At 56.5% G+C, this 24,444-nt stretch overlaps 3 protein-coding genes across 3 annotated transcripts; all 3 read left to right on the forward strand.

The window, feature by feature from the left end:
* The first annotated feature begins 527 nt into the window (after positions 1–527).
* On the forward strand, positions 528–10,041 carry YJU2B (YJU2 splicing factor homolog B). Its single transcript, XM_073318665.1, has 10 exons — positions 528–598; positions 2,377–2,425; positions 2,771–2,824; positions 3,453–3,535; positions 4,039–4,094; positions 5,174–5,234; positions 6,150–6,292; positions 6,379–6,551; positions 7,097–7,235; positions 7,806–10,041. Exons 2-10 carry the CDS (start codon positions 2,423–2,425, stop codon positions 8,234–8,236), a joined length of 1,143 nt encoding a protein of 380 aa, XP_073174766.1. The 5' UTR covers positions 528–598; positions 2,377–2,422; the 3' UTR covers positions 8,237–10,041.
* Positions 10,042–10,336: 295 nt separating this feature from the next.
* MRI1 (methylthioribose-1-phosphate isomerase 1) lies at positions 10,337–13,487 on the forward strand. Its single transcript, XM_073318408.1, has 6 exons — positions 10,337–10,502; positions 10,872–11,113; positions 11,191–11,360; positions 11,769–11,945; positions 12,808–13,032; positions 13,193–13,487. The coding sequence occupies exons 1-6, from the start codon at positions 10,371–10,373 to the stop codon at positions 13,324–13,326; spliced, it is 1,080 nt and encodes a 359-aa protein (XP_073174509.1). The 5' UTR covers positions 10,337–10,370; the 3' UTR covers positions 13,327–13,487.
* Positions 13,488–13,882: 395 nt separating this feature from the next.
* Positions 13,883–19,819, forward strand: C20H19orf53 (chromosome 20 C19orf53 homolog). The gene is made up of 3 exons (XM_073318409.1): positions 13,883–14,114; positions 14,660–14,715; positions 18,847–19,819. The coding sequence occupies exons 1-3, from the start codon at positions 14,024–14,026 to the stop codon at positions 18,988–18,990; spliced, it is 291 nt and encodes a 96-aa protein (XP_073174510.1). The 5' UTR covers positions 13,883–14,023; the 3' UTR covers positions 18,991–19,819.
* Positions 19,820–24,444: the final 4,625 nt, after the last annotated feature.

Consider the following 24,444-nt stretch of genomic DNA (forward strand, 5'->3'; position numbering starts at 1 on the left):
CCAGCCCTTGGAGAGGGGCCGGGGGGTTATTCCCCAATCCTGCAGGGCGGGGGCATGGGCCTGAAGTATTCATGGCCTCCCGCTCCCCCTCGATCCCGTCCCCCCAGTGCCCAGACCGGGTTCTTCTCTCCCATTTTGGGGGGGGGGGTGTGTGCAGACAGGGTAGCGGAGTTTTGGGTTGCTTAGGGTTGCCAACGCTCCAGGATGGTCCTGCAGTCTCCAAGACTTACAGACCAATCTTTAATTAAAGATCATGTCAGGCGAGGCAATCCCCAGGAATCCCTCCACCCAAACTTGGCAACCCAACGCCTTGCTGTTTAGGATGACGGGAGGGAGAGAGGGACTCCCCCGCCGCCGGGCAGGGGGGCTGCTGGGGCTTGCGGGCCCTGCTCCGGAGTCCAGCTAGGTGGCAGCCCCCACCTCCCCACCGCGAGCCCCGCCCCCGCCCCCGCCCCCGCCCCGCCAGAGCCCGCCACGTGGGAACCGCGGCAGCTGGCGGGGGGCGGGGCCCGGGGGCGGGGCCACACGGGCGGGGGGGGGCCGAGCTAAGGCGACTGTTGATGACAGGGAGGAAGAGGAGGAGGCAGAGGAGGAAGAGGTTAGTGATCGGGCTTGCGTTGGGGGAGGGAAACCTCAGCCCCCCCTCCCCCCCGACCAGATACTTATGGGGGGTTTCCTGTCTGTCCCCTCCCCCTCATCCCCACACACCGTCCCCCTCTGTCCCCATATACTGGGGGGCTCTCTGCCCCCACCCCCATCCTGGGGGGCTCCCTCTCTGCCCCCCCACACCCCTATTCTGGGGGGCTCCCTCTCTGCCCCCCACATTGGGGGGTGTAACTGCCCCCTCTCCCCCACACACCCCTATACTGGGGGGCTCCCTCTCTGCCCCCCACATTGGGGGGTGTAACTCTGCCCCCTCTCCCCCACACATCCCTATACTGGGGGGCTCCCTCTCTACCCCCCACATTGGGGGGTGTAACTCTGCCCCCTCTCCTCCCCCACACCCCTATACTGGGGGGCTCCCTCTCTACCCCCCACATTGGGGGGGTGTAACTGCCCCCTCTCCCCCACACATCCCTATTCTGGGGGGCTCCCTCTCTGCCCCCCACATTGGGGGGTATAACTCTGCCCCCTCTCCCCCACACATCCCTATACTGGGGGGCTCCCTCTCTACCCCCCACATTGGGGGTGTAACTGCCCCCTCTCCCCCACACATCCCTATTCTGGGGGGCTCCCTCTCTACCCCCCACATTGGGGGGTGTAACTGCCCCCTCTCCCCCACACACCCCTATACTGGGGGGCTCCCTCTCTACCCCCCGCATTGGGGGTGTAACTCTGCCCCCTCTCCTCCCCCACACCTCTATACTGGGGGGCTCCCTCTTTACCCCCCACATTGGGGGGGTGTAACTGCCCCCTCTCCCCCACACATCCCTATTCTGGGGGGCTCCCTCTCTGCCCCCCACATTGGGGGGTGTAACTCTGCCCCCTCTCCCCCCCACACCCCTATACTGGGGGGCTCCCTCTCTGCCCCCCTCCCTCGGCCCCCCCAGGCCCACACAGCACACACGCACTGGGGAGGGGCCCCTCTCTGTGTGTCTCCCTCCCTCCCCCTGTTCTCTTAGCTGGGGGGAATGGGGGGGAACAGGGTTCCATTGAGGTGTCCCAACTCCCAAGAAGGCCCCTTATTGTCCCCCTACCACCATGTAAACAGGGGGGAAGCCTCACCCCACCCCCCCAACACACACACTGATGTCGGTTACTGCGGGGGGAGGGATCCCGGCTGAACTGCCCTGGTGCTGACTCGTTCAGGCCCCTTTGGCCTTGTCTCTGCTAATGGGGTCGGGGGAGACAGGGGCTGCAGCAACACCCCTTCCCCTTGCCCCCATCATAGCTCTGTCTGGTCGCCTCGGAGACTAGTGTGCTGCTTGGGGACATGCTTAGCACACAGATGGGGCCTGTCTACACTACTAAGCCAAAACTCATTCTGACTATGTTGAGGGTGGGCGGTGGGGTCAACCGGGCTATAACCAGTCTCCCGTCCCTCGCCAGGATGATAGGAACTGGGAGCTGAGCCAGGCAGTAGGAGAGGCTTGCGGTTGCCCTTGTGGGATCAGTTTAACAGGCAAAGAAAGAGCCAGAGAGACAGTGTGGCTGAGTGGACTGGGACTTAGGAGGGATGCCCCGGGTCTTCTGGGTGATCTTGGGCAAATCCCTTCCTGCCGTGTGCCTCGGTTTCCCCATCTGTAATATGGGGATAAGGGTACTGACGTCCTTTGTAAAGTGCATTGAGATCTACGGATGAAAAGTGCTTTATAAAAGCAAGTTGTTAATATTTCAAGCCCCAGAAATGACCCTCTCTCCTTATCTTTCCCATAGACTGTGTGTGTTCCAGGTGCTTGCTTGAAGCTATAGACTTTTCACAATGGTGAGTGGAGCTGATCCCAATCTTGCCATCCTGGGGTATTCAAAATTGCAAGTCAGGCCTCAAAAAGTCATGAGATTGTTTTTAAAATCGTGAGATTTCATTAGTTCCTTTTCTTCGCCTCCTGCGCTGTTCAGATCACTCAGCCCACGTTTCTAAGCTTTCCTTCATGGCTGCGGGGCAGGAACTTGCCTTTTTTGTTTTTAATGAAAGCCGAGAGTCTCATGAAATCGCTGAGACAGACAGATAAGAGGAATTGAACCTCACCCGAGATAAATAATCAGCTGCTTGAGTCTTGCATCCTGACGCAGGAGTTTGATTATTATTTTTTTGCTTGTTTCTTTATAGGGTGAAAGAAAAGGCGTGAATAAATATTACCCTCCTGACTTCGATCCAGCAAAGGTAAGAGCAGGGATTGAACAGCAAGGCCTGGTCATAGATACATCAGCTGATGCTTGGTGTCCAGGTTTGCTCTTGCCAGCCTGAACACTGTGTTTACCAGTCAGCTTCATGGACAAAGTTCTGAGCCTGTGGCTGGAGTTGGGAATGAAACCAGTAACTGGGAATTAAGCCAGTCCGTCCTCACTTTGTCCCATTTCCTGTGAGAAAGCAACAGGAGGGCAGGTGATTAAATTCAAAGGCAACAGATTTTAAGTGGATAAAGGGTAACTTACTTTATAAGGAACTGTGGAGCTCCCTGCTACAGTATTTTAGTAAATTTCAAAGCAGGATTAGATGGTGATATTGGTAAGAACAAAGTCCGCCATGGCTAGGATCACAAGGCCTATAGGTCTGCATTCTTCCTGGTGTGAGCTGCCTTCCAGCTGGGGGTCAGGATGGAGTTTCCTCCGTGGGATATTGTGGTGGGTTTACACCTCCCTCTGAACCATCCAGAATTGGCTGCTGCCATGGATGGGATACTGGGCTGGAAGGACTGTCAGTCTGATCTGGTGCTCCAGTTCTAGGAACCAAACTGATGTTGGCCTCTTGTTATGGGTTAAGGGCTGTCTTTCTGTTCTTTCCCACACAGCATGTCTCCCTTAATAAATACCGGAACAGCCACCCACTGCGAGAGAGAGCCCGCAAGCTCTCCCAGGGCATCCTTATCATCAGGTAAGAGCTTGTGCTCCCTTTACCATCCCTTAGGACCCCTGAATGCATCTCGAGGGAACCTGTGGGTTGCTGCCCTGTAGGTAGAGCAGGGGACTGGGAAGCCAGGACTCCTGGGTTCTATTCTAACCCAGCTTTGGGTTAAGAATGGGGTCTAGTGCTTTGAGCAGGGGGCTTCTGGGGCCAGGACTCCTGGGTTCTATTCTCACAAGCCCCCAGGTGAGGTCAGTGCAGTCACCTCCCCTAGAAGTAAAGGGGACAAACTCTCTTTTGATATGCCTGTGTTGGCAATGCTTGACTGCCTGTGGTTAAAGGAGCCAGGTCCTCTCTGCTCCCCGGTGCAGCCTGAGGCAGAATTCAGGTTGGTTGTGGACTCTTGACTCAGAATGGGGCACTGCTCCTAGCTGCGCTTAGACCCTTCGCTCCAGCTCAGCGGTTGTTGGCTGGGGAGGACGTGGGGTTCTGGCATCAGGGTGACCGGCACCGTCTTGGCTGCTCTCTCCTAGGTTCGAGATGCCCTATAACATCTGGTGCGATGGCTGCAAAAATCACATTGGAATGGGTAAGCGCCCGCTCGCCTAGCACCCGGGATCCTCTGGATGCTTGGCACTCAGTGCCATGGCCAGGCAGTTGTGCTCCTTGCAGTGGTGGGAGCTAAGCCAGGACAGGATTGAGAAGATGGAGTGGGGATGTCCCGGGGCGGGGAGAGAGATGGTGCCTTAGGGGTTGGCTCCTTGACTTTAGGGGAGGGACCAAACCCAGCTTTAATTTACTCTCTCTGATGGTTGTTATTGTGCTGTCCCCTCTGCTGCCTCTGGGCCCCGGCTGAATAGCAACCCCCCCACCCCACACACACACACCCCTTCCCCGCCCCATGTCCCGTGCACTATCTGGGGCGATGGCTCGACCAGCAGCAGCTGTGGGGAAGGTGGCCTGGTGGGTAGGGCACGGGACTCAGACTTGGGAGACCATTCCCAGCTCAGACACAGGCTTCCTGTGAGACCTTGGGCAAGTCACTTGATATACCCCATGCCTCAGTTTCCCATCTGTGAAATAGGGGTGATAATATGTCCCTCCATGTCAGGGTGCTGAAAGGATGGAATCTATGATGAGGCAGGAAAGCGAGATTGGGGAGAGAAGGGAACAGCCGCTTGTTCCGAGTCAGTAAAGTCTAGTGGTCAGCATAGAGGGACTAGGAGGAGAGGATGCCTGGGTCCTATTCCCAGTTCTGAGTGGTGTCAAAGCAAGAGACAGAGTGACAGGACTCTTCGTGGGTTCTGGTCCCAGCTCTGGGAGGGCAGAGTGATAGCGATTAGAGCAGCGGGGGAGTTAGGACTTCTGGGTTTTCTTGCCAGCTGTGGGAGGGCACTGGGGGGTGGGTTTGGGAGCCAGGACTCCTGGGTTCTCTTGCCAGCTCATACCTCAACTTGCTGTGTGATCTGGACTTGTCCAAAAGTGTGAAGTCTTGCTACTGACAATGTGGAGTGTCTCTGAACCCTGGGATTGAGAGCCAGGACTCCTGGGTCCTATTCCCAGCACAGCTTGGGAGCCCAGGTAGACATGACATCCTTGCTCCCGCTTGAGGGAGATGCGGGGTCGGGGTGGAGTTGGCTCTTCAGCTCCCAGCTCTGTCTGTCACAGGTGTCCGGTACAACGCGGAGAAGAAGAAAGTTGGGAATTACTACACTACCCCCATCTACAGGTGGGTGCGGGAAGCGCGGGCTCCTCTCCTGGGCTCTGAGCCTATGCAGAGCGGTGACCTGTGTGAACTGAGTCTGGGGAGCCACCAGGCCACATTGCAGAATCCCACCATTGTCGCTGAAGCCAAACGGCCTCCCCCAGCAAAGCAGTCAGGGTTAGAATGGGCCCTAGAGGCCCCGCCTGCCTCTTTCCCAGAAGGGGCGGGAAGCTGCCCCCGGAACAGCCAGCAGCGCCCCAGCGACGAACGTGGCAGGACAGAGATGAGGAAGCTGCTGCTGAGCTGAGCTGGATTTAAAGCAACGTCCTCTGGGCTCTGTGTGCCATCGCCGCCCCCTGAGCCACCTGCTCCCCTAGGGATGGGCCTGTGGTTAGAGCACAGGGCTGGGAGCCAGGACTCCTGGGATCTCCTCCCAGCTCTGGGAGGGGAGTGGGGTCTAGTGGTTAGAGCAGGGGAGACTATTCCCGGCTTTGCCATTGAATTGGATGAGTCCTTTATCTCCCCCTTCCATGCTCCATTTCCCCCCTGCACACACACACCTACCGGGTGGATAATACGGAGAGGCGAGGTAATTGCCTGTGGAGCACGTGGCAATGTGTGGCTGGGATGATCTGGCTCCACAAGTGCGCGGCCTATTGTGGTAGAGCAGAAGCTTCCCACCTCCCTGTGGCTAAAGGGAAGGTGAATAAAACTAGCAGCTCCTGGGATTTCTCATGCCCCATGCAGCCACAGCAGCTCAGCCTGGGGTCCAGCTAGCACAATGTCCTGTCTCTGGTGGGACTGCGTGCCAGAGACTTCAGGAGCTGGCATAAGATCCCTCTAGCGGGACAGGAGCAAAGACTGGGGAGCTGGAGTCTGGCTGGGGCTGCAAGGAGGTGGCCAGGAAGTAACCCCCCAGCCTGTCCCCTTGGGTGCCAGGTTTCGGATGAAGTGCCACCTGTGTGTCAATTACATCGAGATGCAGACGGACCCGGCCAACTGTGACTACGTCATCGTGAGCGGGGCCCAGCGCAAGGAGGAGCGCTGGGACATGCAGGACAATGAGCAGATCCTGACCACAGGTGAGTCCAGGGGGCAGCGGGCCCTGCTCCTTCCGGCGGCTGGCAGGACAGAGCCCACCGGTGAGTCCGTGTGTCTGTCCCTCCAGAACACGAGGAGAAGAAGCAGCTGGAGACAGATGCCATGTACCGGCTAGAGCATGGTGCCATGGACCAGAGCAAGCTGCAGAGAGCCATCCCCACCTTGTCCAACATCCAGGAGGCCCAGAGCGCCTGGAAGGACGACTTCGCCATCAACAGCATGTTGCGCAGGAAGTTCCGGGTGAGCAGGGACTCAGAGCCATGGGGACTGCGCATTGCTCCTAGCTGGGACCCTCCTGGCCTTTTGGGAGGCAGCCTGACCTCGTGGATGGAGCACAGGACTGGGACTCGGGAGACCTGGGCTCTGCTGGGTGATTTTGGACAGGTCCCCTCCCTTCCTCGTTCCTCAGTTTTCCCATCTGTAAAATGGGGATAATGCTATTGACCTCCTTTGTACGGCGCTTTCCCATCTGTGGATGGAAGGTACTAGAGGAGAGAGAGCCGGGGGGTGGTGCTGGGCTGGAGGAAGGACTTGCTGAGACTGCCCTTTGCACTAGACATTGTGGCAGTTCAGTGATGCATGTCCATGATTCTCTCTCTTGGACACTCCTTATAGCATCGCTCTCCTGGGCACTAGGTCAGGGGCCAAGTCTAGCCCTGGCATAAGCTCTGCTGAAGCCAATGGGATTTACCCCCTCTCCTTACACCAGGGCTGAGCTTCAATGGCTTACATAGATGATGTTGGCTGGGCCCTTTCTCTCACTGTCCTGTCCCTCCCCTGTTTAGGAGGAGAAGAAGATTCTCCAGGAGGAAGAGGAGAAGGACCTGGCTCTGCAGACCAAGGCCAACCTGAGCATTCCCCTGGTGCAGGAGACGGAGGAAGACCGGCGCCTGGCAGCCCTGCTCAAGTACCACAGCTTGGACTGTACGTGCTGCCTTCTGGGGCTGTGGGTGGGGGCTGCCTCGGGTCTTCTGGGTGGCCCTTGGCACAGAGGGATTCAGGGCCCTGTCTTGGCCTGAGGGATGTGGGCAGCATAGGGTTAAGGTCACCACTGATACTGTCAGTTGGATGTGGTTTACATTGGGGACGAACAAATCGAGGGAGCCAGGACTCCTGGGTTCTACTCATGCCTTTGGAGGGGTAGGGTCTAGTGGTTAGAGCAGGAGGCGAGGGAACCAGGACTCCTGGGTTCTGTTCCCAGCGTTGCGGGCCGGGGGGAGTGGGAGCCAGGACTCCTGGGTTCTCGTCCTGGCTTTGCTGCTTACAGATGTGTGATTTGGGGGTGGGCTCTGAGGAGAGTGGCGTTCGAGCTAGGGGGCTACGAACCCCATAAATCAGTGTGCTGCTCAGCACAGGTGCATCGTGCTGGTCCCAGGGCAGGAGCCCTGAGCCAATGCTCCCAATGCCATTGAAGCTTTCAGGTGCCCCTGTGCTCCTACGCGTGCCCTCTATGGATGCCTGTCACTACCCTGCTGCCCCTCCCTCTCCTTCCAGCTTATGAGGACAAACAGAAGCTGAAGCGAACAGAGATCTCTGGCCGCTCCTGGTTCCCCCCTGCTCAGGCTGCAGGTGGCAAAGCCACCGACACGCTTAAGAAGCTGGGGCTCGCTGGGAAAGTCATGTCCCCGAAGGCGCTCGCTGGTGGCTCACACATCACAATCAGCCACTTAGGCATTGTGCGCCGCAAATCCCGGGAGGGGCCCGAGAGCCTGTGCAGCCCGGGAGAGAGCACAGAGCACGGGGCACGAACTGGCGGGCAGAGCCGCCATAGCGCAGCCCATGGGACGCCCCAGCAGAGCTCCCCCGTGGCCAGCGGCGACGTCCTCCCTGCAGCGGGCACTTCCAGCACCTCCTGCTCCGCCAGGCTCAGCTCCTCTCTCGTGGCAGACTATTCAAACTCCAGCTCTGATTCTGAAGTGGACTGACAACCCCCCTGCCCCCCCCACCCCGGTTAGGGCTGGACTTAGGGGGCCCGCATTTTTTCAATGACTCTAAGCCATAGACCCAGCCAGAAATCTGGCTCCTCCAAGCCACAGCAGTGATCTGTCCTTCTCCACAGAGCTCCCAGCCAGCCAGCCCTTCAAACACCCGGAGCAGCGCTGTTGATACCCTTCCTGATATAACCCTGGAAAGGCAGAGCCTGTACCCTGTGTCTATGAGATTCCTCCCCCCAGGATCGCAGGCAGGCTCCTCTAGTGTGGATTCACATCTGCCCCTGTGATATTTATACAGTGCCCCTCACCCTTGTGTCCCGCCCCTCGTCCCCTGTATCTGATCCATTATTCCACTGTACATAGTAAAGGCAGGGCTTATTTTAGTCTGTCCTCCATTAAATGCTGGCCGCAGCTGATTAACCATGTGGTTCGCTGGCAGCACGCACCCGGATGGTTGTGATGAACCTTCGAGTCTCTCCTGCTGCATAGCAACAGGACTGGAGATGGGCAGTTAGCAGGGACTTTGCAGGGAAGGGAATAGCTAAAATGGAAACCCTTGCAAGCTGCTGATATATTAAACCTGCTAAATGTAGGGCTGCCAAGGGACTTGTCTCCAGGTGACATTTTCAAACGCAGGCGTGACCTGAGACCCTATATCCCATTTTCAGGAAATGACCTAGACCCTCAGGTCTGCTTTAGGTACAGATCGTGTGCTGGTGTAACTGTCAGCCAGGACTGCCATTTCTCTACTGAAATAATTAAAACCATAGAACTCGCCCTGTTGATTTTCAGTGAGACTAAGACCTTGTCCAAACACACACAAATTGTACCACTTTTAACTACACTGGGCTAGTTAAAACTGGCACACCGCTCCCTCCCCCGGGCTTGACAGTGTTGTTTCAGTATAAAGGTACAGTGTAACTATTCCTATCTGGGCAGGGGAATACACTGTAGAAGGCATCTTTTATATCAGCATAACAGCGGGGGGTTGGGGGGAGAATGTTTATAGAAAAGTCTGTAGAATCATGACTGGGGTGGAGAAAGTGACTAAGGAAGTGTTATTTACCTCCTCGCACAACACAAGAACCAGGGGTCACCCAGTGACATCCATAGGCAACAAGTTTAAAACAAACCTAAGGTTGTACTTTTGTCACACAATGCACAATCAACCTGTGGAACTCCTTGCCATGTGATGTGTGAAGGCCAAAAGTATAACTGGGTTCAGAAAAGAACTAGATAAGTTCATGGAGGATAGGTCCCTCAGTAGCTGTTGGCCAAGATGGGCAGGGATGCAGCCCCATGCTGTGGTGGTTCTGATTGTCAGAAGCTGGGACTGGACGACAGGGGATGGGTCGCTCAATAATTACCCTGTTCTGTTCATTCCATCTGAAGCATCTGGCCCAGCCACTGCCGGGGTATCCTGGGCTAGATGGACTGTTGGTCTGACCCAGTGTGGCCATTCTTATGTCCACTAGGTTCTAGAGTCAGCATGGTCAGCAGACTGGGGTTGGGAATCAGGACCCCTAGGTTGTATCCCTCGCTCAGGGAGAATAGTGGGGGCTAGTGATTAGAGTGGGGGAGGGATCAGCACTTGGCTTCTATCTAGGGTTGTCAGTTTGGGTTGGACGTATTCCTGAAGGTTTCATCATATGACTAATCTTTAATTAAAGATTATTTTTTAGTTCCTGGAAACTACAAGACAGTCCTGGAGCATTGGCAACCCTAGTTCCATCGCCAACTCGGGGAGGGCAGGGGGGTTTAGTGGTTAGAGTGGGTGGGCCAGGACCCCTGGGTTCTCTCCCTCGCTCTGGGAGGGCGGGGGGGGGGGTCTAGTGGTGAGAGCAGGGGGTGACCAGGACGCCTGGGTTCTCTTCCCTAGCTTGGGGAGGGCGGGGCGTCTAGTGGGTAAAGCAGGGGGTGGCCGGGACGCCTGGGGTCTCAGGCAGGTCCTGCCGGAGTATGCTCCCGCTTTCACAGAGGCAGAGCCCAGGCGGGGACCGGCGGCGCTAGGGCCGCGGCGCAGCGCGGGTCTCTCCCTTTCGGACCCAGCCCGCCCCTTTGCGGAGCCGCATGGCCCAGGTCCGGCCCGGGCCGAGCCGAGCCGCGCCGCGCCGCCCGCGGGGCCATGAGCCTGGAGGCCCTGCGCTACCGCCGCGGCTCGCTGCGCATCCTCAACCAGCTGCTGCTGCCCCAGCGGAGCTGCTATGAGGAGATCGGCGGCGTGCGCCAGGGCTGGGAGGCCATCCGGGCCATGAAGGTGGGGGCTGCACCCCGGGGTGCTGGGGGCGGGCTGCACCCGTGGGGAGAAAGGGGGTCTGGGATTGCAGCCTGGAGAGGGCAGGGGGGTGCGGCAGGTCACGGAAGGGCGCAGTGGCTACAGGGCTGGGGCTGGGCACAGGGCTGGGCACAGAAGGGTGGAGAGGGGGGCACAGGGCTGAGTATGGGCATGGGGACGTGGTGGGCTGTCGGCACTGGGTCCGGGCTGCCCTGGGGACTGGCCTAGCTGGACTATTGCTCTGACCTGGGGTGGCAACTCCTCCCCTGCAGTGTTTCCACCCCAGCCCCTAAAGCCGCCCATGTCGTCCTTGGATCCCACTGCACCCTGACCGTGCCCCTTGTCCCCCAGGTGCGGGGTGCCCCTGCCATTGCCATCGTGGGGTGCCTGAGCCTGGCGGTGGAGCTGCATGGTGGGGCTGGCATGGGGCAGGACAAGACCGGCCTGGAAACCTTCATCCGTGACTCCCTCCGCTACCTGGTGACTGCGCGGCCCACAGCTGTGAACATGGCGCGGGCGGCCGAGGAGCTGGGGGCTTTTGCTTCCCAGGAGGCCCAGCGTGAGGAGGCCACAGCTGAGAGCCTGCGGGAGAGGTGAGAGCCAGGCCCGCAGCCCCTTCTCTTCCTTGGGGTCGAGGGAGCCATGCCCTAACCTTCTCCCCACCCCCCAGCGTGATCCAGTGGGCAGAGGCCATGCTGGAGAAGGATCTGCAGGACAACAGGAGCATCGGGGAGCACGGGGCACGCCACCTGCTCCAGGCCTCACCGCAGGACAAGGTGACGGTGCTGACCCACTGCAACACCGGCTCCCTGGCCACCGCCGGCTACGGCACCGCGCTGGGTAAGTGGGGCTGGAGGGGGCATCTGCCCACACCGGGGGGGAGCCACATTGCCTGTAAAGATTGGGTTGGAGGAAAGGGGAGGGGGGTCTGACAGGACTGCAAAGTAGAGTTGGGTCTTACCACTAGACTCCTCTCCCCTCCCAGAGCCAGAGAACCCAGAAGTCTTGACTTCCAGTTCCCTCTGCTTTAACCACTAGCCCACCCTCCTACTTAGACCCAGGGAGTAGAACCCAGGAGTCCTGACTCCCAACCTTTGCTCTAACCACTAGATCCCATTCCCCTCCCAGGTCAGGGGAGTTCACCCCAGAGGTCCTGCTACCCTGCTCTGACCACAAGCCCTCGCTCTCCAACTTACTAACCTCTTGCACTCCCCCCACTACCGTTCACAATTCTCCTCTTCCTTGCAGGTGTCATCCGCTCTCTGCACGCCCTGGGCCATCTGGAGCACGTCTACTGCACAGAGACGCGGCCGTACAACCAGGGGGCGCGGCTGACAGCCTACGAGCTGGTGTACGATCACATCCCGGCCACGCTCATCGCAGACAGCATGGTCTCTGTGGCCATGAAGGAGAAGGGTGTGTCGGGTGAGTGGGAGACAAGCTGCAGCCTGAACCCCCTGGCCTTGTTAGGAGGAGATGTGGATCCTAGGGCTTGTTCAGCTGGTGAGCAATGCAAGGCAGGGGCTGTCCTGGAGTCTGGCATGATAGAGCCCTGATCTCAGTCAAGGGCGGGCATCTGCAAAGAGGCATGATGATGCCCCGATCTCGGCCCGGGTCTGTGCGGCATCACGCACGATGGGGCCCGGTCTCAGTCAGAGGGGGGACGTCTGCGCCATGCCCAGTGCCATGGGGACCCATCTTGGTTGAGTCTTTGAGGTGCACGCTCACAGGAATCAATACCTCAGTGGATCCATCTAATCCAGTATCATGACACCAACCAGAGCCAGCACCAGCTTGCTTCAGCCTGTCTTGCACGTGGCTGACACCGTAACCCCTATTTCTGTATGTAGGGCACCTCGTTCATGGAGCTCGCAGCACTTTACACACAGTCCGGTGTATTTGTAGCATTGTCCCCCGTTTATGAGGGGGATGGACACACTGAGTCCTAGAGAGGGGTGATGGCTTGCAACTGGTCGTAGCCAGGAATAGAATCACGGTATTCTCCCAGCATGGTGCCCTTTCCCCTGGACATCACTGCCTCTCAGAGAATCATGCTGGGTGCTCCACAGAGCTGCTTGGTTGGGGCCCTCTGCAGTCCCTGGAGGGTGCAGGAGGATTGGGATCTGCCAGTCACCGGGCTGACCAGCAGTAGAGAGGGGGCGGGAGGAGGGGACCGCGATGAGATCACACGTATACTAAGGTGGCCATCTCATTGCTGACTCCTTGGTGGTCATGTGACGCAGGAATCGCCCCGCCAGGACTTTAAGCCTTGCATTCCCTCACCCAGCTGTCGTCGTGGGAGCCGACCGGGTGGTGGCCAACGGCGACACCGCCAACAAAGTGGGCACCTACCAGCTGGCCATCGCTGCAAAGCATCATGAGATCCCCTTCTACGTGGCGGCCCCTAGCACCTCATGCGACCTGAGCTTGGCAGAAGGGGCTGAAATCGTGATCGAGGAGCGGCCGAGCCAGGAGCTGACAGATGTCAATGGAGTGAGGATTGCAGCCCCAGGTACTGCAGTGGGGGTGTATCCCCGAACAGTATTGTGGACCAGTGGGCTATCCTGGTGCAAGAGGAGGCGGCGATGTTGGGCCGGTGGGGGAATTCTTGGTTGGATATTCATGTCACGTTGCTGAGTGGCTCACGGTGTCTCTGTTTTTCTCCTGCCAAGGGATCGGCGTTTGGAACCCGGCCTTCGACATCACGCCGCACGAGCTCATCACTGGGGGCATCATCACAGAGCTTGGTGTCTTCTGCCCTGAAGAGCTCCGAGCGGCCCTCCCCGGGGCCGTGAAAGGGGAGTGAACCCCTGGGGCCAATAACTGCTCTGCCTCATGCTGCGAAGGGGCGGAGAGAGGCCCGGCTCTCCCTCCGCAGAGACGAAGACTGTGGGTGGGGGGTAATACACCCTGTGCCTGGCTCTGGTTTACACGCTGTTAATAAATCCCCATCGCCTTTGACCACCACCACTTTTCCGCGTGGGGTGATGCCTGTAGCTGGCTAAATTAGCAGGGCTTCAGTGTGTGGGTTGCGTGTCCTCTGCTGGATGGAGTCGGACCACCCCCCTCCCTGTGTGTCATAGCCCCTCTGCTGCCGCAGGAGACTCTCCCTCAGCTCCCCGGGGCTGGGCTCTGGGCTCACTGATACCAGAGCAAACGGGGGCAGAGGGAGCTTCCCCCAGCGCCCTCAGAGCGTTGCACGGGGCGGGGGGGTGATCTGGGATTGGGCGGGGGGGGGTGACCTCACTGGCCCCCCCAGGACTGTCTCTATCCCGGCATGCACTGGGGCGTGGTTTGCCCCTCTCTATCCCGGCATGCAGCGGAAGTGGCATTTTTTTTTCCCCCCCGGCGCGCGCTGGGGGGCGTGGTTTGCCGCGCTGTGTCCCGGCGCGCGCTGGGGGGCGTGGTTTGCCGCGCTGTGTCCCGGCGCGCGCTGGGGGGCGTGGTTTGCCGCGCTGTGTCCCGGCGTGCACTGGGGCTCTGCCGGAAGTGGAGGCCGCCTCATGGCTCAGGGGAAGCAGAAGTTCCAGGCCCAGAAGCTGGGCGGGGGAAAGAAGCCGGCGGCCCAGGGGGTCCGGGGACCCCGGAAGGGAGGTGAGCGGCCTGGGGGCGGGGCTAGGCCTCGGGGGCCCCGAGACCACGGGGCGGAGGGGGGGGGGAGCGAGCAGGGCCTTGGCCCCCGGGCGGGGGAGGGGGGAGCGCGAGCAGGGCCTTGGCCCCCGGGCGGGGGAGGGGGGAGCGCGAGCAGGGCCTTGGCCCCCGGGCGGGGGAGGGGGGAGCGCGAGCAGGGCCTTGGCCCCCGGGCGGGGGAGGGGGGAGCGCGAGCAGGGCCTTGGCCCCCGGGCTGGGCCGGGCGGGGGGGGGGGGGAGTAGAGTAGCAGGGCCTTGGCCCCCGGGCTGGGGGGGGGGGTAAGCGACCTGTTTTCCCTCCACGCTCCAGAGGGCCCCCGAAGCCCCATCCCCCTGCAGTCCCCAGAGAGCGGCTGTTGCCCCCCTACTCTTCTCCCCCAGGACCGTCACAGGGGCTCTCTGGCCGACAGGCTGGGGTTCGCCAGGCTGGGGCAGTTCAGCTGCTGGCATTGAGTTCTGCTTCCAGGGAGCCAAACGCTTACCCCCCCTCCCCCATGTCTCTCCCCCAGGCCGGATAATTGCTCCCAAGAAAGCTCGGGTGATCCAGCAGCAGAAACTGAAAAAGGTGAGGTGGGGTGAGGAGAACAAACAGCCCCTAGCAGCAGTGGCAGCATCTATAGCTCAGTTTGTTACAGATCGGGCCCTACCAAATTCCTGGCCATGAAAAACGCATCCTCCCCCTCCCCAATGAAATCTTGTCTTTTGTATCCCTTTACTCTATACCAGGCAGATTTCACAGGGGAGACCAGCTTTTCTCAAATTGGAGGTCCTGACCCAAAAAGGGAGTTAAAGGAGGGTGGCAAAGTTTATTTTAGGGGGGGTTGTGGTATTGCCATCCTTACTTTTACGCTGTCTTCAGAGCTGGGCGGCCGGAGAGCAGCGGCTGTTGGCCGGGTACCCAGCTCTGAAGGCAGAGCCGCCGCAACACCATATCATACCATCCTTGCTTCTGCGCCGCTGCTGGCGACGACTCGGCCTTCAGCGCTGGGGTCCCAGCCGGCAGCCACCACTCTCCAACTGCCCAGCTCTGAAGGCAGCACCACCGCCGACAGCAATGCAGAAGTAAGGGTAGCCGTATCGCAACCCCTCCCCTTGCAACCCCCCCCCCCCACGACTCCTTTTTGGGTCAGGACCCCTACAATTATAACACCGTGAAATTTCAGATTTAAATCGCTGAAATCATGACATTTACTCTTTTTAAAATCCTATAGCCATGAAATTAACCAAAATGGACCATGAATTTGGTAGAGACCTAGTTCTAGAGCAGGCGTGGCCAAACTGCTGCTTGTGAACCACAGTGTGGTCCTTTTAAAGTTAAAGTGCAGGGCTTGTGGAGAAATTTCAGGAAATTTTGTCTTTCTATATTCAGACTTTGTTCTGTGTGGACCTGGTGTGCTCGCGATCTCCCTGAATTCTGCAGAATACAGGCTGTATTTACGGTTCATAAGTTGCATTTGAATAGTTTTAGATTTAAGTGTTAACCGTACGTTAATTTAATGGATGACAATGATAACTTCAAATTGTAAGAAATGCAAGTATGAAGAGGAAAACTGAAGTTTTAAGCCAGAATGGGAGGAAGAGTTTGCATTCACTGTTAAAGGTGGTAAACCTCTGAGCCTTATCTGCAATGCATTGCTCATTTGCTACGAAGCGAGCAACTTGAAACATCACTGTGAAACAAATAATAACTTTTCATCTAAATACCCTCCTGAATCAGAATTAAGGAAAAACAAGTTAACCGCATTAAAATTACGCCTAAACAGTCAACAGACACTGCTTTCGGCATTCAGTAAGGAAGCTGACATGACCGAAGCTAGTTTTGTTATGTCATGGAACATCGCTCCTACTAAAGGTCCATATTCTGATGAATTTGTTAAGAAGAATATTGCAAAAGTGGTTGTAGTTTTAGATCCAAATAACACAACTTCAACGACTAATAAAAAAACATTCCAATTTCGTGCCACACTACAGAGAGGCGTATCTCCCAGATCAGTGCTGATGTTGCAAGCAAGATGCAAAATAATCTAAAGAATTCTCTAGCATTCAGCCTAGCTCTCGACAAATCCAGACGTACAAGGTAAACCCCAACTAGCGATATTTGTTGGCTATGTTTCCGCAGATTTATTTCTGACCTTACTCAGACAATCTTCAGGTTCCAGAACAAGTTAAAGCTTCTGCAAAGAGACATTGTGTCAAGAGACTTCAACCACTTTCCCCATCTCAAGAATAGGGTAAACACGTTCCCAGAAATCGAAGTAGAGGATCACAAACTCAAGGAATACAGAGGTAAAGTACAAGGTCTGCTTGATGACTTTCTGGCCAGGTTTGAAGACTTGCAGAAGTGGAGACCCTGCTTCGCCTTTCGTGTAAACCCCCATTCATGGTTGATGCAATCAACGATGGCTGTCCAGTTCCCCAAACACTCACCATGGAAATGGAACTATTGGAACTCCAGGAGGACCGTGCTTTAAAGAGGGTGCATAAATCATGGTCTGCAATCAAGTTCCGCAAGCAAGCACCAGGAACGATGTGTCCTCAACTCAGGAAGACTCGTGTGCAACTCATTTCAATTTCTGCCCCAACATACTGCTGTGAGTCGCTGTACTCCGTGATGGAGTTGGTAAAATCAAAATGTCCTGCAGCTCTTACAGATCGACGTCTGACAGAGCGCCTCTGTATTGCCCTGACAGCATATCAGCTGGATTTCCAAAGACTTACAGCCAGGATGGAGATCCAAAAGGCCTCTAGCTCTAGCAGTAATTAGCCAAGATACAATAAGTAGGGTGTTAATATTTTAAAAAATGCATGTGTAAAGGTTGTGCGGCTCTCGAGCTTCTGAATATTATTGTACGTGGCTCAGAGGGTCAGTAAGTTTGGCCACTCGGGGTGTAGAGGCTTCTCTCCAGGAGTAATAAGGTGGCTGCTTGTCAGTTTTACAAAGCCCCAACCTGATCCTCCAGTGTAAACACAGAGCAGCGTGTACATCTACCAAACAGACCGCACCACTGCTCGCACCAGTGAGGAGACACTGCACATGAATCAATTGAGCTTGGAAATTGGAAGCAGGTCCCTAGCCATCAGAGGAGGGAGGTTCTGGATCAGCCTCCCAGTCAGCACAGTGAGGACAACACCAGAACTAGCTTCAAGATGGAGCTTGATAAGGGCTGTGAACAGGGTGGTATGAGGGGGTGGCCTGGGCCAGCAGGAGCTAGACTGGATGTCTTGCAGGGCAGGGTCTCTTCCATCTCCACGTTCAGTGAGAGAGAGAGAGAGAGAATGAGCCACATGTGACAGGTGTCAGTTGTGTTGTATGATGTGTGACTGGGAGGTGAAGAAGAGCAGGATAAGAACCTGTGGAGAATAGACTGGATTTAAATTCTGGGTTGTAAATCAAAGCTGTAACTCACTCCAATCTGCTTTATCCTCTCCACATGGGCTGCTACCTGAACATATCGTGGTGACCAATATTGTCTCATTGTTTCCTTGTGCTCCCCTTTCAGTTGGCCTGTCTGTATCATCTGTTGTCTCTTGCCTTTGATTGTAAATTCTGCAAGGGTGAAAACTCTCTTCTGTGTTTTTACGTCACTTAGCACAGTGGAGTCCTGGTCTGCCACAGGAGCTGCTAGCCACTACTCTAATACAGCTAACCAATAAAAACTAGGGCTGTCGATTTAATCGCAGTTAACTCCTGTGATTAACTCATTAATTGCGATTAAAAAATTAATCAGTTTTAATCACACTGTTAAAAAATAATAGAATGCCATTTATTTAAATATTTTGGATTTTTTTTACATTTTCAAATATACTGATTTCAATTACAACACAGAATACAAAGTGTACAGTGCTCACTTTATATTACTTTTTATTACAAATATTTGCATTGTAAAAATGACAAAATAAATAGTATTTTTGAATTCACCTCATACAAGTACTGTAGTGCAATCTCTTTATCGCAATGCGCAACTTACAAATGTAGGCTTTTTAATTTTTTTTATTTAACTGCACTCAATAACAAAACAATGTAAAACTTTAGAGCCTACAAGTCCACTCAGTCCTACTTCTTGTTCAGCCAATCGTTAAGACAAACAAGTTTGTTTACATTGGTGGGAGATAATGCTGCCAGCTTCTTATTTACAATATCCCCTGAAAGTGAGAACAGGCGTCTGCATGGCACCTTTGTAGCCTGCATCGCAAGGTATTTACGTGCCAGATATACTAAACATTCATATGCTTTGGCCACCATTCCACAGGACATGCTTCCATGCTGCTGATTGATTGTTTTAATCGCTTGACAGCCCTAACAAAAACATAACTGGAACCATGCTAGACATGGACATGTGTAATGTTAGCCTGGAACCCTGCAAGGGAACAATGCGAGTCCTGCCCTCCGTGTGCGGACTGTGGTTGTGGAATCTCCATCATTGGAGATTTTTAAGAGCAGATTAGAGAAATACCTATCAGGGATGATCTAGATAATACTTAGTCCTGTCATGCATGCAGGAGACTGGACTAAATACTTCTCGAGGTCCCTTCCAGTTCTATGATTCTATAACTTCCAAAGGTGTCTCATCTGCTCAGTCTGAGACCTGGTCAGTTGCACTCGTTGGCAGCGTGGTGGTGAGAGGCGTGGGCAGGAGGCCCCTGCTTAGATGGCTGCTGCTGGGTTAATTTGCCTCACGGCCTCCTTCTTCCCCAGAACTTGGAAGTCGGCATCCGGAAGAAGATTGAACACGAGGTGATGATGAAAGCCAGCACCAGCATGGCCAAGAAGCTGACTGTGGTCAAAGCACCAGAGAAGGGAGCCAAGAAGAAGGGCCAGTCCAGCAAGTCTCCCCTGTAACCTGAGCGTGGGGGGCTGCCACCATCCTTGCGCTCCTGGGGCCTCCCATAGCCCGTGACTGGACAAAAAACAACCATCCCACTCAGCTGGGAGCCCTGAGGAGGGATGGGGGCAGCTGTGTCCCCCTGAACAAAAGTGCTTTTGCAGCTACCTCCTTGGACTTTTTCCTCCTCTGTCTCCCATGGTGCATATTCTCCCATGGCCTGTTCCATGCCCTGTAGCTGGGGATGAGGGGTGGCTTAACCCTATGTGGTTAACCTGCCTCGTGCCACAAATGGCACAAGCGAAGCCTGTCTTGTCACCTGGAAGGATGCTGAGGCTGAACGGGGCAGGGCAACTTGGTAGTTCTCAGCCAGGCCCTATGTGAGGGATTCTCTGTCCCTTCCCTATGGCAGGAAAGTAACTGGGGCCTGGGCCCCCTCTGCTGTCAGAGGTCTCCCACTGCAGAGTCAGGGAGGGTGTTTCCTCTGGCCGGAGCTGGTGCAGCCAGGGAAGAGTGAGCGAGAGCATCTCAAGGCTTTTGTTCTGCTGGTGAATTGCTGGCTGTGGGTCCTCCGCACCTGGGAGCCCCGGTGGAGCACCTTGGAAAACCTGCCTGTGTGAATTACGCACCTGAGGCTAAACTCATTTGCTGTGAGTGGAAGGGGAGCAGCTTGGGTCAGTGGAGCAGAGATGCTAAATCTCATGTTCTCTTACCAGCTGGATCGACTGACTCCAGCCGCACAGATTGGTCTCCGCAAACGCCTGGGGGAAGTGGTGCGTTGCCGGGGTGACTCCCTGCCCTGACTGTCCTCTCGTGCTTTAATAAAATGTACTGGGTGGGAATGTCCTCTCCTGTAACTCCTCTGTTCCGCCTCCTTGGGGACTGTAAAATTAGGATAGCTGAAGGCCCCTGCCCTGGGGCTTGGATACAGGAGCCACATGGTCCTTGTGAGCTAACCACCCCCAGAGCCTTCTGTGCTCAGGACAGCCTGGGGAAGGTTCTGCTTGGCTTGGCTAGCAGGGGGTCTATGGTGGATGTGATTAGACATGTGGATCTGAACATAAGAACGGCCATAGTGGGTCAGACCAAAGGTCCATCTAGCCCAGAGGTGGCCGTCCTGCCCGGCCCTTGAGCTCCTGGCCAGGGAGGCTAGCCCCCAGCCCTGCCCCTGCTGTCCGCCCCCAGCCCCGCCCCTGCTGTCCATCCCCACCCGCAGCCTCAGCTCGCTGTGTCGCCAGCACTCTGGCTGGCTCCAGTCAGGCGGCACGGCTGCTCTGAGCAGCATGGTAAGGGGGGAGAGTGGGGGGTTGGATATGGGGCAGGGGGTCCCAGGGGGTAGTCGGGGCAGTTGGATGGGGGGGGGTTGGATAGGTGTGGGAATCCTGGGGGGGCCTGTCAGGGGACATGGGTGTGGATGGGGGTGGGGCAGTCGGGACAGGGAGCAGGGTGGGGTCCCGGGAGGGGGCGGTCAGGGGACAAGGAGATGAGGGAGGTTTCTGAGGGGGGGAAGTGGGAGGGGCTGGATAGGGCGCAGGGGCCAGGCTGTTTGGGGAGGCACAGCCCTCCCTACAGATTTGGAACCCTGATGTCCTCAGGCCAAAAAGTTTGCCCACCCCTGATCTAGCCCAGTAGCCTGTCTTCCAACAGTGGTCAATGCCAGGTGCCCCAGAGGGAATGAGCAGAACAGGGAATCATCAAGTGATCCATCCCTGGTTGCCCCTTCCCAGCTTTTGGCAAACAGAGGTTAGGGACACCATCCCTGCCCAATAGCCATTGATGAACTGATCCTCCATGAACTTATCTAGTTCTTTTTTGAACCCTGTTATAGTTTTAGCCTTCACAACATCCTCTGGCAAGGAGTTCCACAGGTTAACTGTGTGTTGTGAAAAAGCCTGCATTGTGTGAAATCTGGTCCCTGTAGGACTTCCATCCTGCGTGGGGTCTGCGTGTGTGACTCCCTGTGTGGCTCTATCTCATGTTCTCATGTGGCCCCATCACCATGATGTCTGGGCACCTTAGAGGCTATCTCTCTGTCAGGTAGGGTGAGGCTAATACCCCACTTCAGAAGCAAGGGGGCCAAGATCCAGACCCTCACAGCAGTTAGGCACCGAACTCCCAGGGAAATCAGTGGGTGTCTAATGCCTTGGAGGAGCTGGGCCTAAGTGACTTGGCTCAGGTCACCCAGGGAGCCCTGTAGCAGAGCTGGGAATGGACCCCAGAGATCCCAAGTCCCAGGTTACTGCCCTAACCACTGGGTCGTCCCCCCACAGGGGGTGTTAAGGGTACGGTAGAGTCTCTATCAAGGGGCATGTCTTTGGGTAAGGCCGTGCTGTGGCTCAGCCATGAGCTCTGGGCTAAGGGAGGGGGGTTCTCCAACGTGCAGGTGGCTGGGCTGGGGGGCAGCTCTCCGGCTTGCGTTCTGGAGGAGCCTGGGCTGGATGATCACAATGGCCCCTTCAGCCTTAAATGATGACTATGCTCCCAGGTGAATGTCCTCAAACTTTGGGGCTCGGTTTCTGCCCTACTGAGGCCTGGTCCACACTAAGGGTGTGTCTACACGACACTGGATACCGGAGGAGCTAGCTTGCCATGGCTCTGCCCGCATGACCCCGAGCGAGGAACCTGTTTCTCCGCCGGTGTAGGAACGCCACCGCCCCAAGCGATGAGAAAATGCTTTGCCATTGACGTATCTGTGTGTGCGCTGGGAGTTCTGTCCGCACGCCCCTGGCGCTTTGCAGGCGGGGGGATTTTCACACCCGTGTTGATTTAACTGGTCCACGTCGCCGAGTGCTGTCCCGGTGATGCGACGCCAGGAGAACCGGCCGAGCGTGGGCACTGGCCGAGCCGTGCTGTGTACGGGTCTGGCTTAGGAGCGAAACCAGCTACCGTGCCAAAAATGCAATGGCTGCAGCTACACGGGGCTCTTCCGCTGGCTGTCAGACGGGGAACGCACCTCTTCGCGCCCCTGCTGGCCAGAGCTGTCAGAAGTCTGCAGTGTGGATGTGGTCTGAGAGCCTGCTCGTGCATTTTGTGGTGCTGGTTCTCCCACCTATGTGCTAGCCTGGCCCGTTATCACTCTCCAAGGCCCAGCTCTGCTCCTTAACCTGATTAACTCCCATCAAGGTGGCATTTCAGGGGCGTGGGGGAGATAATCCTGGCTGCTGGAGGTCATGGGGGGAGGTGTAGTGAACCGTGGGGGCAGGGGCGTGGGGAATTGAGGGAAACAGATCAAAGCATCTTCCCAGGAAGTGGGACAGAGGGATTAGAAGGGGGCAGAATGAATGGAGACTAAAAACACTGGGTCCCGGTGCGATGGATCCGTCACCCCGGCCAGCCTTTGTCACTTGCATGTGCTAACAGCCCAGCGCGGGGACGGAAGGAGGTTTTCATCTGCTCCTGCTGGACCTGGGTTGGTCTTTGATCTGTTGGAGCCGGGTCAGCCCCCTTCCCTGTGGATAATCAGCTCTGCTAAGCCCAGGCCTGGTTTCTAATCAGATGGGGCAGCCATTGGCATCTGGGGTGGGCGGGAGGGGTGATGGGGTTGGAGCCCTTTGCATCAGGAGCTGAAATTCTGATCCCCTCCTCCTGATACGTCTCCAGTGGCCTGGCTGCAAAGTATTTGATGGCTCCCAGCCCAGTTCTCTGGGAAGCAGAGGAGGAAACTGAGGAACAGAGATTAGAAGCAAATTGAGCAAAGACACATGGCGGGGGGAGGGGAGTTAGGGATAGAACCCAGGAGTCCTGCACCTAGCCTCCCCTGCTCTAACCCACTAGTCCCCACTCCCCTCCCAGAGCTGGGGATAGAACCCAGGAGTCCTGAACCCAGCCCTGCTCTAACCACTGAGCCCCACTCAGTTAATTCTTGATGCTCCATCATTTAGCATAGACAATTCCCCACCCATGCCAAGGCTGTGGGGCATTCAGCAAGGTCCCATCTTTCCTGTGTGGTGGGGATGTGGATTCCAAGTTATCTCCAAAGCCCACTCTGTTTGAAGTAAGACACCCCACCCCCAGCAATGGGCTGCCCGGAAAACTATAGCCCTCCAAAGGGAAGGGGGATTAGCATGGGCTGGGGAACCCCCTCAGCCCTCAGTTGTCTGCAGGGAACAATGGGGATTCCGCAGGGGCTGGTTCAAGGCTGTTCTGAACACTGGACGCAACCGAAAGGAGGGACCCCCCATGCAGGCTTTGCACTGCTAACCCAGCTCCCAGACCTCACAGCTGGGGGAAGCAGTTTAAACCTCTTTCACAGGGGCTTTATTTATACAGGGGATTTAGCCCTGGGGGAAAGCTCAGGCTAGTGGGTAGAAGAGGGACACTGGAGCCAGGACTCCTGGGTTCTATTCCTGGCTTCAGGAGGGGAATGGGGCCTCGTGGCTGCAGCAGAGACCTTTGTCCAGGGCTCCTGGGTTCTATTCTGAGCTCTGGCAGGGGGATGGGGTCTAGTGGCGAAAGCAGCAGATTGGGGGGATCTGGATTCTACTCCTGGCTCTATTGCTGCCTGATTCTGTGACCTCAGACCCAATCACTTCCTCCGTCTGGGCCTCAGCTTCTCATTGTGTAAAGCAGAGCTAACGCAGGCCTGTGCCTCCAGGGTTGGGGGATCAATGTTCACCAAGTGCTTTGAGATCCCAAGGGGCCAGAGAAGGGGAAAAGGCTGTCAGGGTTACTCTAGCCCCGATTCTGCCTCCTTATGCACCTCGCTTCATGCTAGGGTGTTAGTTCCTCCCAGCTCCTAGGAGCCCCTGCCCCCAGCAGCAGCAAGGGGGTTGGTGGATTTGGTTGAGGTCAGAGCACTTAGCAGGCTGAAACCCCAGCTCCCCAGATGCTGAACAGGGAAGGAAGTGGGGGTTGGAGGGGGTGCGGGTGTGACCAGGATTGCTGGACACCTCAAATGCAAAAAGGGCTGCTCAAGGAGACATTTGTGTGCAAGATGTTTCATGTTGGTGAGAGACTCCGGCCTTCCAGCCCTGGAGACAATCTGTCTGCAGCGGGGCATCTCTCCTCTCCCAGGCCCCTGCCCCTTCACTGCAACCTTATCTGCTTCCCTGCCCCCTGCTTGAAGAATGGTCGAGTGGTCAAAGCAAAAGGATGAGAACCAGGCATTCTGGAATCTGCTCCCGGCTCTAGAAGGTCTCTGCTCTAGTGGTTAATGGGGATGGGGAGACCAGGACTCCTGGGTTCTATTCCCAGCACTGCCACTGACTTGCTGGGTGACCTTGAGCAAGTCACTTTCCCTTGTGCCTCACTTTCCCTTCCTGTAAAATGGGGCTAATGTTACAATCTTGCAAAGCAGTGGGCGGTGAGGCTCCATTCATAATGAGATTCCCCAAGAGAGCTGGGGACACACCAAGGTACTCTCATTATTGCACTTTGGGGAGAGCTGCCATTGGAATGAAGGGTGCCTGGATCCCTTCTTGGCATCCCGGCAGAGATTGCCAGCTGCGTCACTGCAGGAGCACACCCCTGGC

Source organism: Lepidochelys kempii, chromosome 20 (genome assembly GCF_965140265.1).
Source record: "Lepidochelys kempii isolate rLepKem1 chromosome 20, rLepKem1.hap2, whole genome shotgun sequence".
NCBI lineage: Eukaryota > Metazoa > Chordata > Testudines > Cheloniidae > Lepidochelys > Lepidochelys kempii.

Bases quoted from the DNA above. Each gene is read 5' to 3' on its own strand.
- YJU2B (XM_073318665.1), top strand. The intron at 2,825-3,452 runs GTAAGAGCAGGG...TTTCCCACACAG, and splicing joins CTGACTTCGATCCAGCAAAG to CATGTCTCCCTTAATAAATA. The intron at 7,236-7,805 runs GTACGTGCTGCC...CTCTCCTTCCAG, and splicing joins CAAGTACCACAGCTTGGACT to CTTATGAGGACAAACAGAAG.
- MRI1 (XM_073318408.1), top strand. From the start codon at position 10,371: ATGAGCCTGGAGGCCCTGCGCTACCGCCGCGGCTCGCTGCGCATCCTC. The intron at 11,114-11,190 runs GTGAGAGCCAGG...CCCACCCCCCAG, and splicing joins GCTGAGAGCCTGCGGGAGAG to CGTGATCCAGTGGGCAGAGG. The intron at 13,033-13,192 runs GTACTGCAGTGG...TCTCCTGCCAAG, and splicing joins AGTGAGGATTGCAGCCCCAG to GGATCGGCGTTTGGAACCCG.
- C20H19orf53 (XM_073318409.1), top strand. From the start codon at position 14,024: ATGGCTCAGGGGAAGCAGAAGTTCCAGGCCCAGAAGCTGGGCGGGGGA. The intron at 14,115-14,659 runs GTGAGCGGCCTG...TCTCTCCCCCAG, and splicing joins CCGGGGACCCCGGAAGGGAG to GCCGGATAATTGCTCCCAAG. The intron at 14,716-18,846 runs GTGAGGTGGGGT...CTTCTTCCCCAG, and splicing joins AGCAGCAGAAACTGAAAAAG to AACTTGGAAGTCGGCATCCG.